At 59.9% G+C, this 13,084-nt stretch overlaps 2 protein-coding genes across 4 annotated transcripts; one reads left to right on the top strand and one right to left on the bottom strand.

The window, feature by feature from the left end:
* The first annotated feature begins 95 nt into the window (after positions 1-95).
* On the top strand, positions 96-5,186 carry WSB2 (WD repeat and SOCS box containing 2). 3 transcript variants are annotated; one of them, XM_030500366.1, is made up of 9 exons: positions 193-461; positions 519-690; positions 1,301-1,536; positions 1,740-1,871; positions 2,204-2,304; positions 2,885-3,057; positions 3,245-3,358; positions 4,155-4,262; positions 4,481-5,186. In XM_030500366.1, exons 1-9 carry the CDS (start codon positions 227-229, stop codon positions 4,641-4,643), a joined length of 1,434 nt encoding a protein of 477 aa, XP_030356226.1. In that variant the 5' UTR covers positions 193-226; the 3' UTR covers positions 4,644-5,186. The 3 variants fall into 3 exon arrangements, with proteins under 3 accessions (XP_030356224.1, XP_030356226.1, XP_030356225.1); XM_030500364.1 differs by having other exon boundaries at positions 96-690; XM_030500365.1 differs by having other exon boundaries at positions 193-690; positions 1,304-1,536.
* A 933-nt stretch (positions 5,187-6,119) lies between these two features.
* RFC5 (replication factor C subunit 5) lies at positions 6,120-9,195 on the bottom strand. Its single transcript, XM_030500358.2, has 11 exons — positions 9,106-9,195; positions 8,946-9,010; positions 8,730-8,866; positions 8,562-8,641; positions 8,174-8,247; positions 7,916-8,075; positions 7,230-7,311; positions 7,000-7,129; positions 6,713-6,790; positions 6,574-6,628; positions 6,120-6,401 (listed from the first exon to the last, which is right to left on the bottom strand). Exons 1-11 carry the CDS (start codon positions 9,135-9,137, stop codon positions 6,305-6,307), a joined length of 990 nt encoding a protein of 329 aa, XP_030356218.1. The 5' UTR covers positions 9,138-9,195; the 3' UTR covers positions 6,120-6,304.
* Positions 9,196-13,084: the final 3,889 nt, after the last annotated feature.

Genomic DNA, 13,084 nt, shown 5'->3' with positions numbered 1-13,084 from the left:
ACTACAACTCCCATCATGCACCACGACGCGGGCAGGCAGGGCTGGACTACTGGAAGGCGCGGGGCATGCTGGGAGTTGTAGTTCTAGCTGCCGCTATTCAGGCACGGGGAGCCGGGGATGCAGGGGATGCTCGGTGCTGGGGGGTGCACCGAGCGGTGCCGCTGCCGGGGGTGTCACCGTGTGGGTGCCAGGTCCTTGGGGTGCCACTGCCGGAGGGGGTGTCACTATGTGGGTGCCGGGTCCTTGGGGTGCCACTGCCGGGGGTGTCACCGGTGCCCCCGGGGCGGTGCTACGGGAGGCGGAGGAGCAGGAGGCGGTACCGGGTGTCCCGTCCCCGCGCCGCCGCCGCCGCCGCTTCCGCCGCGCTGGGTCTGGTGCCGGCCCCGCGGAGGCCGTGCCCGGCCCGGCTGGTCGTTGCCGTGGCCGGGCGGGCCGCGGAGCCGCCATGAAGCCGTGCGGAGGTGAGGCGGGGCCGGGCGCGGGGGAGCCGGGCCCGGGTGACGCGCTGTGCCCCGCAGAGGAGCCGGTGCTGCTGGCGGAGCTGAAGCCGGGCCGGCCCCAGCGCTACGACTGGAAGTCGAGCTGCGAGACGTGGAGCGTCGCCTTCTCCCCCGATGGAGCGTGGTTCGCGTGGTCGCAGGGGCACTGCGTGGTGAAACTGATCCCCTGGCCGCTGCGGGAGCCCGAGCTGTGAGTGCGGGGCGCGGGGAGACGCGGTCACCGAGTCACCGGGGAGCCGGGTTTGGGTTGAAGGGACCTTAAAGCTCCTCCAGTTCCAACCCCTGCCACGGGCAGGGACACCTTCCACTAGAGCAGGTTGCTCCAAGCCCCTGTGTCCAACCTGGCCTTGAACACTGCCAGGGATGGGGCAGCCACAGCTTCTCTGGGAAAAGTCTGTGCCAGCGCCTCAGCACCCTCACAGGGAAGAGCTTCTGCCTCAGAGCTCATCTCAGTGTCCCCTCTGGCAGGTTAAGGCCATTCCCCTTGTCCTGTCCCTACAGGCCCTTGTCCAAAGCCCCTCTCCAGGTTTCCTGGAGCCCCTTTAGGCACCGGAGCTGCTCTAAGGTGTCCCCTTCAGGAGCCTTCTCTTCTCCAGGCTGCCCCAGCCCAGCTCTCTCAGCCTGGCTCCAGAGCAGAGCTGCTCCAGCCCTCGCAGCAGCTCCGTGGCCTCCTCTGGCCTCGCTCCAACAGCTCCACGTTTAGTAAAAGATTAATCTCTTGCGCTTTCACTTCTCAGACTAAAAGCCATTCCCCTCGTCCTGTCCCTTCTGATCCTTCCCTACATCCCTCCTTTCTCCAGCAGCTGTAAAGCCCCAGAGCGCAAGACCCGCAGCAGCAAGGCCGAGGCGAGGAGCCGAGCGGTGGCCAAGGAGAAGACCCTGGAGTGTGGTCAGATCGTGTGGGGCTTGGCCTTCAGCGCCTGGCCGGTGGCAGAGGAGGGGGACACAGACCCTGCCTGCGCTGTGGGGCTTTCCTGCCTCATCCTGGCCACCGGGCTCAACGATGGGCAGATCAAGGTCTGGGAGGTGCAGACAGGTGAGGGGACGTTGCCAGCAGTGGGAGCACTCGTGGCTTCATGTCTCTCCCCTTGGAAGGAGATCCCGTCTCCATCCTTCCCTGAACACTCCCCTGTGTTGAGCAGGAGCCCCTGCCCTGTGCCAGGCGGGGCTGCCTGTGTGTGAGGGGCACTGCCTTGCCCCCCGTGGAGGGATGGCGCTGAGCATGGCTCCACTCCACAGGACACCTCCTCTTCAGCCTCTTGGGGCACCAGGATGTCGTCAGAGACCTGAGCTTCGCTCCCAATGGAAGCCTCATCCTTGTGTCAGCCTCGCGGGACAAGACCTTGCGTGTGTGGGACCTCAGCAGAGATGGTAGGAGCATGCAGGGGTGTCCCTGGTGATAGGTCACCCCCAGCTCAGGCTGGGCTTTGGGACAGTGGGGAGAAACCTTCCTCATGGAGATGATGGGAAAGGATCTTTGGTGACGGGGATGAAGGCAGAAGGGGACAGTTCTACAACATCCCCTTCCAGATGGGACCTGGGAGGTGCAGGAGGGGGATGCAAGTAGACAGAGCTCAGGATCTGCCCAGGGAACCCCCAGCCCCACATGTATTCCCTCTTGGAAGGTGAGGGGAGAGCAGGGGCAGGGCCCAGCACTGCCTCTGCTGCTCCCCCGTTGTCACTCACATGTCTCCTGTCCCCAGGGCGGCAGGTCCAGGTGCTGTCAGGCCACGTGCAGTGGGTCTATTGCTGCTCCATCTCCCCAGACTGCAGCATGCTCTGCTCCGCCGCCGGAGAGAAGTCGGTGAGTCCCGAGGGATGCAGCCATAGAATCGTGGAATGGTTTGGGTTGGAAGGGATCTAAAGCTCCTCCAGTTCCAACCCCCGCCACGGGCAGGGACACCTTCCACTAGAGCAGGTTGCTCCAAGCCCCTGTGTCCAACCTGGCCTTGAACACTGCCAGGGATGGGGCAGCCACAGCTTCTCTGGGAAAAGTCTGTGCCAGCGCCTCAGCACCCTCACAGGGAAGAGCTTCTTCCTTGTATCCAACCTATATCTCCCCTGTTTCAGTTTGAACCCATCACCCTTTGTCCTATAGCTCCAGTCCCTGATGAAGGTCCCTCTCCAACATCCCTGTAACCCCCTTCAGACACTGGAAGCTGCTCTGAGGTCTCCACTCAGCTTCTCTTCTCCAGCCCCATCCCATGTCCCGCTGCACCCAGCGCTCCCCTCAGCCCTGCATATCCCCAGTGCAAGGAGCATCCCTGTAGAAGGAGCCAGGCCAGACCCCACTTGCTCCTCAGCCACCCAGGCTCTGCATGGAGGAGCTGGGACCAGAGCTCATGCTTGTTAAACCCTGAGATGCTTCTCGTGTGCTCGCGCAGGCGCTGCTGTGGAGTATGCGATCCTACACGCTGATCCGGAGGCTGGAGGGGCACCAGAGCAGCGTGGTGTCCTGTGACTTCTCCCCAGACTCTGCTCTCCTCGTCACCGCCTCCTATGATGCCTGTGTCATCATGTGGGACCCCTACACCGGGGAGCAGCTGAGGACGCTGCGGTACGGGGATGGGGACAGGGCAAAAGGGGGTTTGGAAGGGCTGAATGTGGCCTTTCCTCCATGGTCACCACCTCTCCGCTGTTTCCAGTCTGAAAGGGGGCTCTGGGCCCTCTGCCAGCCCCAGAGCACTGGGAATGGGGCTCGTGGCAGCCTGGGGGTCACACTGGGCTTGTTCTCCCCACCACAGCCATGTCCCCCTGCACTCGGCGCTGGATGACAGCAGCGAGGTCCACACCAGCTCCCTGCGCTCCGTCTGCTTCTCCCCTGAGGGCCTCTACCTGGCCACGGTGGCGGATGACAGGTCAGTGAACCCCCTTGGGGACCTCCAGTGGGCAGAGGGTCCCAGGAGGACACCACCAAAAGGAACCAGGAGCCCGGGATGTGCCAGTGGGGAGCAGACCTTGTGTGGCGGGTCCCCACCAATGCCTGCTGTTAAGGGGAAAGGGCAGGATGCCTGGGACACCATGGCTGGGAAAGGGGTAGCAGGGTCAGGGTAGCTCTGTCGGCATGCAGCTCAGCTCTGCAGGGCACAGTGCCACCCGGTTTAGAGCAATCCTAAACACAACTTAAGGCTAGGCAAAGACTGGATGGAGCAGCCTGAGGAGAGGGACTTGGGGGGGTGTTGGGTGAGGAGAAGCTCCCCATGACCCAGCTTCAGTGTGGGCTTGAGCCCAGAAGCCCCCATGAGCTGGGGTGTGTCCAGTGCCTAAAGAGGCTCCAGGAAACCTGGAGAGGGGCTTTGGACAAAGGCCTGTAGGGACAGGCCAAGGGGAATGGCTTTAACCTGCCAGAGGGAGATTGAGATGAGCTCTGAGGCAGAAGCTCTTCCCTGTGAGGGTGCTGAGGCGCTGGCACAGACTTTTCCCAGAGAAGCTGTGGCTGCCCCATCCCTGGCAATGTTCAAGGCCAGGTTGGACACAGGGGCTTGGAGCAACCTGCTCTAGTGGAAGGTGTCCCTGCCCGGGGCAGGGGGTTGGAACCGGAGGAGCTTTAAGGTCCTTTCCAACACAAATCATTCTATGAACCCAGAGGCTTCATTTGAGCTGCAGGGCTGTGTGGATGAGGGCCTGACATGGTGTCTCCTCTTTTCTCCTTAGGCTCCTGAGGATCTGGGCATTGGAGCTGCGCTCTCCAGTTGCATTTGCTCCCATGACCAACGGCCTGTGCTGCATGTACTTCCCACACGGCGGTTTCATTGCCACAGGGTACGTTATGTGTGAGGAGAGAGCAGAGGGACGTGTGGCTGCTCCCTCCTCCTGCACCTCTGGGTCTTCTCGCCACTCTCCCAGCTTCCCTGGGGCTGCAGGCTGGTTTCCTGGGCTGGGGAATGCCTGTGCCTGCGGCGAGCTCGGGATATATGGGGATAATTGAATCTTCTTGTGTCCCTTTTGCGCTATGCTTACACCTTTGGGTCCTGTTGCAGGACCAGGGATGGCCACGTCCAGTTCTGGACCGCTCCAAGGGTCCTCTCGTCGCTGAAGCACTTGTGCCGCAAAGCTCTGCGCACCTTCCTGACGACGTACCAGGTCCTCGCGCTCCCCATTCCCAGGAAGCTGAAGGAATTCCTCACTTACCGGACCTTTTAAAGCAGGGTGCAATGTGGGTGCACGGAGGTGAGAGCCCTCTGCCTGGCCGCAGGGCTTGGCCTGGGTTGGAGGAGGCACCACACGACGACGTCTCGCTGCTGCCTGAGCCGTGGGGCAGGAGGATCGCTGCTCCCCGCCTTTTGGGGCTGCATCGGGGAATGTGGAGGGAGTTTTTGGTGTAATAATACTAGAACCCAGCTAAAATGCATGCAGAGGGCAAGGGGCACGGCGTGGTGGCCCTGCAGGGGACACGGGTCCCCCCTGCTGTCTGTAAGTTATGGGTTAGGTGCTTTTGCTTCCAAGTGCAATGTTGTGGGGTGAAGGTTTGCAGTCTGAGCAGAGCTTTTGGTGTTTGTATGAGTTCAGGGCTACAACCACCCCTGGCAAAACCAACCCTCACGGGATCAGCCTGTACAGTAGCTTAATTCCCAGAGGAATGTGGGCTCTGCCGCTCTCCTGGTCTGGGTGTGGGCTGGACGAACCCCAGCAGGTCCCCACAGACTTGATGGCAGCGATGACAGAATAAAGAATTGATTCCTCACATCTTTGCTCTTGGCTCTAGAGGTGACCTGGGGATCGCAGGCTCCAGCCTGGCTGTGGAGCTGCAGCGGGTACTTGCCCAGCTCTAGAGTGCAGCAGACCTGCAGGTTCAGTGTTGGGTGCTGGGGGGGGACCAGTCCATTGCAGCCCCCAGATCCCGTTCCTGCTGTTTGTCCTCTCTGGAGCTCAATGGGCTCGATCCATGTGTGAGCCTGAGGCTGTGACTGAGCTGATGGAGAAGGCAGGGAATGGCTATAGTGTGAGCAGCAGGTCAGGAGGGGATCCTGCCCCTCTGCTGCGCTCTGGGGAGACCCCCCCTGCAGTCCTGATCCAGCTCTGGGGCAACAGCACAAGAGGGACGTGGAGCTGCTGGAGCGAGGCCAGAGGAGGCCCCGGAGCTGCTGCGAGGGCTGGAGCAGCTCTGCTCTGGAGCCAGGCTGAGAGAGCTGGGCTGGGGCAGCCTGGAGAAGAGAAGGCTCCTGAAGGGGACACCTTAGAGCAGCTCCAGTGCCTAAAGGGGCTCCAGGAAACCTGGAGAGGGGCTTTGGACAAGGGCCTGTAGGGACAGGCCAATGGGAATGGCTTTAACCTGCCAGAGGTGAGATTGAGATGAGCTCTGAGGCAGAAGCTCTTCCCTGTGAGGGTGCTGAGGCGCTGGCACAGACTTTTCCCAGAGAAGCTGTGGCTGCCCCATCCCTGGCAGTGTTCAAGGCCAGGTTGGACACAGGGGCTTGGAGCAACCTGCTCTAGTGGAAGGTGTCCCTGCCCGGGGCAGGGGGTTGGCACTATCTCTGCCCTGCGAGGCCGGGTGGTTGGGCAGGAGGGTGACACAGCCGGACTTCAGCCTGGGTGGGTGAGACACCTTTGCACTGGGGCAGGGTGTGAGCCTCAACCACCTCCTTCAGCAGGGAAAAGAAGAGACAAGCACAACCCAACGGGCTTTAGAGGTATCTCTATTTCCTGATGCACTCAGGAATAACACTGCCTGACTCCCGCAGCCTGGCTGTGGGCTGGAGGCTTGGAAATGGGAAGTGGAAAGTGTCAGGGATCAGCTCCGGGCATAGACCGCACGATCCCTTCCACCTTCTGCCAGATGCAAGGAAGGATCCGTGCGGCAGGACTCAGGCTTCGGCCACGATCAGGTCCCTGGTGCACTGGAAAGCCGCGATGAGGGAGCTCAGCTGGATCTTCTCACTGGTCCCAGCAGCCAGACGGTACCTGGAGAGCAGGGGGCAAGGGTTTGGGTGCTCACACCAGCATCCTCATCCTGACAGAGCAACAGCCAGGACCCCGCACAGCGTGGCAGCGGTGACCCCCATGGGGTGGGTGCACTGGCAGCCCCCCAGCTCTGGGGTTATGGGGTAAGGAATGGGGCTGAATGGCCACTTACTCGATATCTGCCATTTTGATCAGCAGCTGGATGCGCACCGAGGGTGGGAAATCGACTGTGGAGAAGAGGAGATGGCCCATGTCATGCTGCGGGGGGACACAGCGTTGCCCATCACAGGGTCAGCCCCACAAGCCCCTACCTCTGTGCACGAAGAGGTGGATCTCGGTGAGGATGTCCTGCAGGGCCAAGCCCTTCAGCGTCTTCAGCTCCATGATTCCTGAGGTGGGAGCGAGTGAAGGGTTTCATCCAGGCTTTGCCTCGCAAGATCCCACTCCTCATCCTCACCATAACCCCGAGGACCCTCCCCTTGGAGCAGCATTCCCAACCCAGCCGGAGCAGGAGGTCCCAGGATAGGAAGCGCCAGCAAAGAAGAGGACGTATAGCAGCAGGGATCAAACCCCATGGCCAGGGGAGGGGAAAGGATACTGTGGTAGGCAGTGGAAAAGTCCTGGTTCAGCATCCAGTCGAGGATATTGGCGATGTCAGACTGGAGGGGGTGCCCTGTGCACGTGTAGACATTCTCCTCCGTCACCTTCCCGAAGGCCATGGTGGTGCTCTGAGGAAGAGGAGGGTGGAGGAAGGATGAAGAGCTTGGACCTTCCTCCACTGACCCCTTCAGGCTCCCACGGAGAGAGTGGCTGTGGCCATGTCCATACCTGCAGGATATTGAGGGCTCTGCGCATGTCACCGCTCGAGAGGGTCACCAGAGCCTTCATCCCATCCTCGGTCACATCCACCCTGGAAAACAAGACCTGGGGCTGCCGGCAGGAAACACAACCACGTGGATGGGGCCCTCAGTGACATGGGTTAGTGGTGGGCTTGGCTGTGCTGGGGAATGGCTGGACTTGGTGAGCTTAAAGGTCTTTCCCAATCCGGTTGATTCTATGGTTCTGTTGGGGCTGTTCAGCCTGGAGAAGAGAAGCTGCTGGAGACCTCAGAGCAGCTTCCAGTGTCTGAAGGAATACATCTACAAGGATGAGGAGAGGGACTCTTCATCAGGGACTGTGGCAATAGGACAAGGGATGATGGGTTCAAACTGAAACAGGGGAGATATAGGTTGGATATAAGTTGTTCTTCCCTGTGAGGGTGCTGAGGCGCTGACACAGACTTTTCCCAGAGAAGCTGTGGCTGCCCCATCCCTGGCAGTGTTCAAGGCCAGGTTGGACACAGGGGCTTGGAGCAACCTGCTCTAGTGGAAGGTGTCCCTGCCCGTGGCAGGGGTTGGAGCTGGAGGAGCTTTAAGGTCCATTCAACCCAAACCAGGCTGGGAGTCTATGGAAAACCAATCCCACTGCTCCTCCCTGTGTTGGGACACAGGGATAAAGAGGGACCCTGGGCTCACCCCTCCTCCTGTATGACGTGTTGGAGCCGGGGCACCATGAGCTCCGGGGTGAGGGGCCCGAAGCGGAAGCGCGTGCAGCGGGACTGCAGCGCCGGGATGATCTTGGACAGGTAGTTGCAGATGAGGCAAAACCGGGTGTTTTCGGTGAACTTCTCGATGACTGCAGAGAGGAGGGAGGAGAAGCTGGTCCTTGTCTGCCACCTCCGCCAGGTTGGGGCTGAGGGGCGTCAATGGCAACAGGTCCCCTGCGCCCCTCACCTCGCCTCAGGGCATTCTGAGCATCCTGGGTCATGGCGTCGGCCTCATCCAGAATGACGAGCTTGAAGCCTTTCCTTAAAAATGGGGAAAAGGGAATGGTTTTGGTCCTGGATGTGGCTTGGTGCTGGAGAAAGGGGAGTATGAGATGCTATTCCCGGCCTGACCCCCATGGATGCACCGGGGGAGCCCTCCTTATCCTTCACCCTTATCACTCATCCATACCACCCTCATCCTCCTTGCTCATTCGGCACTCCTGACTCTTTCCCATCTGCTCCCACCCCAGGAGACCCCCAAACCCACTTCCCAAGCCAAGCGCTGGGGCAGGCTGTGTTGTTGGTGGGGGGATGATGGGATGGGAAGCTTTGGGAAGCACAGACCCACCACTCACTTAAAGATGGTCCTGGTGCTGGCAAAGCTCAGGATGGGCCCTCGGACGATGTCGATACCCCGGTCGTCAGAGGCGTTGAGCTGGAGGGAGGCAGCGTGAATCCGTATCCCAGCCTGAGGATGTACCCTGGCTTGGGGGACCCCCTTATCCCATCCCATCCCCACTCACCTCCAGCACCATGGAGCCAAACTCGCGTTCCCGGTATAGCTGCTTGGCGCAGGCGAGGATGGTGGACGTCTTACCGGTACCGGGGGGCCCATAGAGGAGGAGGTGCGGGAGCCGGTCCTCGCTGATGAACCGCTGCACTGGAGCGGGGAGCACAGCGGGGTTGGGGGTGCCCGGTACCGGGGGGGGTATCGGTGGTTACCGGAGGGGGGTATTTACCGGTGCTGAGGATATCGCGATGCGACACCAGCTCCGACAGCGCCTGCGGCCGGTACTTCTCCACCCTGCACCGGGAGAACGGGTCATCCCGGGATCATCCCGGGTTACCCCCTCCCCCCCCGTTCCCGTTCCCGCCGCCCCGCTCCGGTAGCGCTCGTACCACGGCAGGTTCCCGCCGCCCGCCCGCGCCATGGCGCGCCGCCTCGCGAGAGCGCAGGAAAGGGGCGTGGCTTGGGCACGGGGGCGTGGACTGATTGGACTCGGAGCCCCGCGGGGGGCGTGGCCTGTGCCGGGGGGCGTGGCCAGGGGCGGTTTGGCGCGCAGCGCGGCACCGGTGGCTGCGCAAGGGAGGGGGTGCGCATGGGTTTGGGGGCAGTGGGGTGCTGGTGGTGCCCAAAGCAAGGTGATGCTTGGGGGGTTTGGAGGGAGAACAGCGCTGGGAGTCGCTGAGAGTCGCTGGGAGTCTGGGCATGCTTTTCGGGAGAGCAAGGTGCTGGCGTTGCCCAAAGCAAGGTGGTGCTTGTGCCCTTGGGGAAAGCATGGCGTTGGGGATTGCTAACGTGAAGTTCTGGGGATGCTCGTGGGGAGAACTTGGTACTGCGTGTTGCTAAGGAAGGTTGTGGGCATGGTTTTGGGGAGAGAACAGTGCTGGGAGCTGCTGAACAAGGTTGTGAGCACGCTTTTGAGAGCAAGGTGCTGGTGTTCACCAGAGCAAGGTGGTGCCTGTGGTCCTGCAGAAAGCAGGGCACTGAAGTTGCTGGAGCAGAGCTGTGGGCATGCTCCTGGGGAGAGTGAGGTGCTGGGAGTTGCTCAAGTGAAGTTCTGGACGTGATTTTGGGGAGGGCAAAGTGCTGGGATTTGCTAAAGCAAGGTTGCAGGCATGCTTTTGGGGAGACTGAGGTGCTGGCGTTGCCCAAAGCAAGGTGGTGTTTGGGCTCGCAGGGAGGGCATGGTACTGGGAGTTGCTAAAGTGAAGCTGTGGGCATGATCCTGGGGAGAGCAAGGTGCTGGGAGCTGCTGAAGCAAGGCTGAAGGCATGCTCCTGCAGGAAGTGAGGTGCTGGTGTTCATCAAAACAAAGCGTGCCTGTGTTTTTGGGGAGAGAACAGCACCAGGAGTTGTTAAAGTGAAGTTCTGGGCACGCTTTTGGGAGAGAACAGCAGCGGGAGTTGCTAAATCAAGATTACAGGCATGCTTTTGGGGAGCACACAGTGCTGGGTCCCTCTGGGTGAGGGGGGCACCCATTGGTCACAGGCTGGGGCTGGTGCAGCAGCTCCAGGAGCTGGATGGGGGGAGACCTGCTGTGGTTCTCCCAGTGTGATGGGAGCAGCGAATGTCAAATGTGTCTGTAAAGATGGGAACACTTTATCCCTGTTCCTGCTGTTTCGCAGTGCATGAGAACAGCCCAAAGATCTGCAGATATCTATTTTCTTGGTGACTAACTCAAAAATCAGCTCTGTCTTCTGTCCCTCACTGCCAAGGTGGCTCCTGGCTATTCCCAGAGGTGCCAGGTGCCAGCGTGGCCTCCAAGGGAAGAGCTATTTCAGGCCAAGCTTTGGGAAATGGCTGGAATGTCCTTAGAAAGGGGGTTTAGAGGGAAAGATCACCTAAGTTTGCTGGTGTGGATGATGTTCCGGTTTATGTGCCATGGAGGGAGAAAGGAAAGCAGGCAGCAGCGAGAGGCTCTGGCTTGGAGAGCACAGGGAGATGATGGAGAGCATCCATTGGGAAGTCGAGGAGATGGCGAGTGTATTGTGGAGGCAAAAATAAATCATTGGGAAATCCAGCTGGGAATAAAGTCAAATCAAGTGGGAATAAAGTTAAATCAAGTGGGAATAAAGCTGGCAAGGGAAGGGAAAACATCAAGAACAAGTTGAATCCTATAGAATCCCTAAAAGCTGCCAGAGGGGCAGATGCTGTGTCATGTTTCCTTTCTTTCCCCCCCCTCCAGGGGAAGGCAGGAGCCCGAGGCTGAGCTCAGCAGCCTCGGCCGTTCCTCTGTGACAGATGGCATTCCTGACCGCAGGGACAGGCCCTTCCCGAGCTCCTGGGAACGGGCTGGGAGCTGCGCCCTGGAGCCATGACCAGCATCGGTCTCTGTGTGTAACGGGTCCGGAGCTGCTGTTCTCTGCAGGATCTTCTCCTTCCAAAAGGATTTGTCCAGGCACCCCCTCGTGTCCCATCATTAATAAATCTTGAGCTCCAGACCAGGAAGAGCCTTTGGAGGGGGCAGGTTTGTGGCTGGTGCACACTCAGATCCATGGTGATGTTCTCACAGGTGATTTCAGCTCTTTAGAATCATGGAATCATGGAATGGTTTGGGTTGGAAGGGACCTTAAAGCTCCTCCAGTTCCAACCCCCTGCCACGGGCAGGGACACCTTCCACTAGAGCAGGTTGCTCCAAGCCCCTGTGTCCAACCTGGCCTCTGATGTATGAAGCTGTTGGGGGGTGGCTGTGTTTTCCATGGAGTTGATATGGACTGGGATGGGTCCGTCAGCTGGGAATAAAGTCAAATCAACTGGGAATAAAGTCAAATCAACTGGGAATACAGTCAAATCTCCAAAGCCAAGGAGGTCATCGGTGGGAGAAGGAATGGGGAGTGCTTTGGGAAGTGGGGCAGGTGGAGTTTCTTGCAGCATCATCCTGGCTCCGTCTCTCCCAAAGAACTGCTGGGCTCGTTGGCCATTCCTGACAGGCTCTGGCTCTCTTTTATAGATACATGGCTAAAAATGACATAAATATACGTTTATATGTATATATACACATATAGTATGTATATTAAATGCTTTGTATACATACACCAAGCTCCAGTAAAGCTTCTCAAGTGGCAAGCAGAGGGAAAGGTGCTTCTCCAAGGGAGTGGCACTGAGGGGGTCAATGCCTGTCACCTGCACCCCCTTTCCTCTGCTGCTCCCTGGGGCTGGGCTGAACCCCCAGATACCTGCGTGTGCTAGAGAGAAGTGGGGTTCACCCCCTGTGTGTATGGTTGGTGCTTCTGCAGGGGCTCTGGCCACTGTGGAATGGAGATCCAGGGATGAGTGTGGGGCCATCACCGTGGCCTCTGGGTAGGGAGGGGTGTTGGGGTGCTGTCCTCATCCCCTGCACCCTGCCACTGCATCCTTGGCTTTCCCTGCGTCCCACTGCAGGTTTCCATCCTGGCTGCCCCCCTGCTCATTCCCTTCCCCATTGCGGACTCCCTTGGCGTCCACAGGGTGAGGCAGGATTTGGCCTGGTCCTGGGCAGAGTGGGGGCTGGGGGCAGTTCCCCACTGCACCCCAATACAGCTTCCTTAGGCTTTGGGGGTGCACATGCCCTGTACCCCCCAGCTGCTGCTCCTGCCCTGCACACAGTGCAGCCAGGTCAGGGACCCCAACTGATGCAGGGACCCCCATTGCAGCTACACCTTCAATGCACCAGAACCCCTCCCATTGCAGCAGTATCCCCCATTAGTTCAGGACCCCCAAAATTGCCCAAGCCCTCCCACAGTGCATAAGGGTCCCCCATTGAACCAGCCCCTCCCCATAGGCCCAGGTTCCCACATTACCCAGGGACCCCAATTGCCCCCAAGCGCAGCAGGACCCCTATTGCACGTGCCCCCCCCCCCCCATTGCAGCAGCCCCCCGTGGTGCTCCCCCCGCTGCATCATGCTGGAGGCAAGGGCCGGTACGAGGGGGCACAGGGATGGGGATGGGGTTGGGGATGGGGATGGGATAGGAGGGGACGGGATGGAGAGGAAATGGAATGTGATGGGATGCGATATGATGGGAATGGGATATGGATGGGATGGGATGCAATGAGATGGAATATGGATGTGATGGGATGGGGGGATGAGGATGGAGATGGGAATAGGAATGTGATGGGATGTGATGGGGATGGGATGCAATGAGATGGGATATGGATGGGATGGGGGGATGAGGATGGAGATGGGAATAGGAATGTGATGGGGGTGGCATGCGATGGGATGGGATATGGATGTGATGGGGATGGGGGGGGATGAGGATGGAGACGGGAATAGGGATGTGATGGGATGTGATGGGGATGGGATGTGATGAGCTGGGATACGGATGGGATGGGGGGGGTTACAGCGCGGAGCGGCGCGCAGCGAGCGCGGCCCCGCGGTACCGGAGCGCGCCGTCCCC

This window comes from Strigops habroptila, chromosome 11 (assembly GCF_004027225.2).
Source record: "Strigops habroptila isolate Jane chromosome 11, bStrHab1.2.pri, whole genome shotgun sequence".
Taxonomy (NCBI): domain Eukaryota; kingdom Metazoa; phylum Chordata; class Aves; order Psittaciformes; family Psittacidae; genus Strigops; species Strigops habroptila.
The sequence above is the reverse complement of the archived record's forward strand: the minus strand, read 5'-3'. Positions and strand labels throughout refer to the sequence as shown.

Coding starts and splice junctions, on each gene's coding strand:
- WSB2 (XM_030500364.1), top strand. CDS start 227: ATGTGGGTGCCGGGTCCTTGGGGTGCCACTGCCGGGGGTGTCACCGGT. Junction 691..1,300: donor CCGCTGCGGGAGCCCGAGCT/GTGAGTGCGGGG, acceptor TCCTTTCTCCAG/CAGCTGTAAAGCCCCAGAGC. Junction 2,305..2,884: donor CCGCCGCCGGAGAGAAGTCG/GTGAGTCCCGAG, acceptor GTGCTCGCGCAG/GCGCTGCTGTGGAGTATGCG.
- RFC5 (XM_030500358.2), bottom strand. CDS start 9,137: ATGGCGCGGGCGGGCGGCGGGAACCTGCCGTG. Junction 8,248..8,561: donor AGCACCAGGACCATCTTTAA/GTGAGTGGTGGG, acceptor CCCATTTTTAAG/GAAAGGCTTCAAGCTCGTCA. Junction 7,312..7,915: donor CACGTCATACAGGAGGAGGG/GTGAGCCCAGGG, acceptor CTTGTTTTCCAG/GGTGGATGTGACCGAGGATG.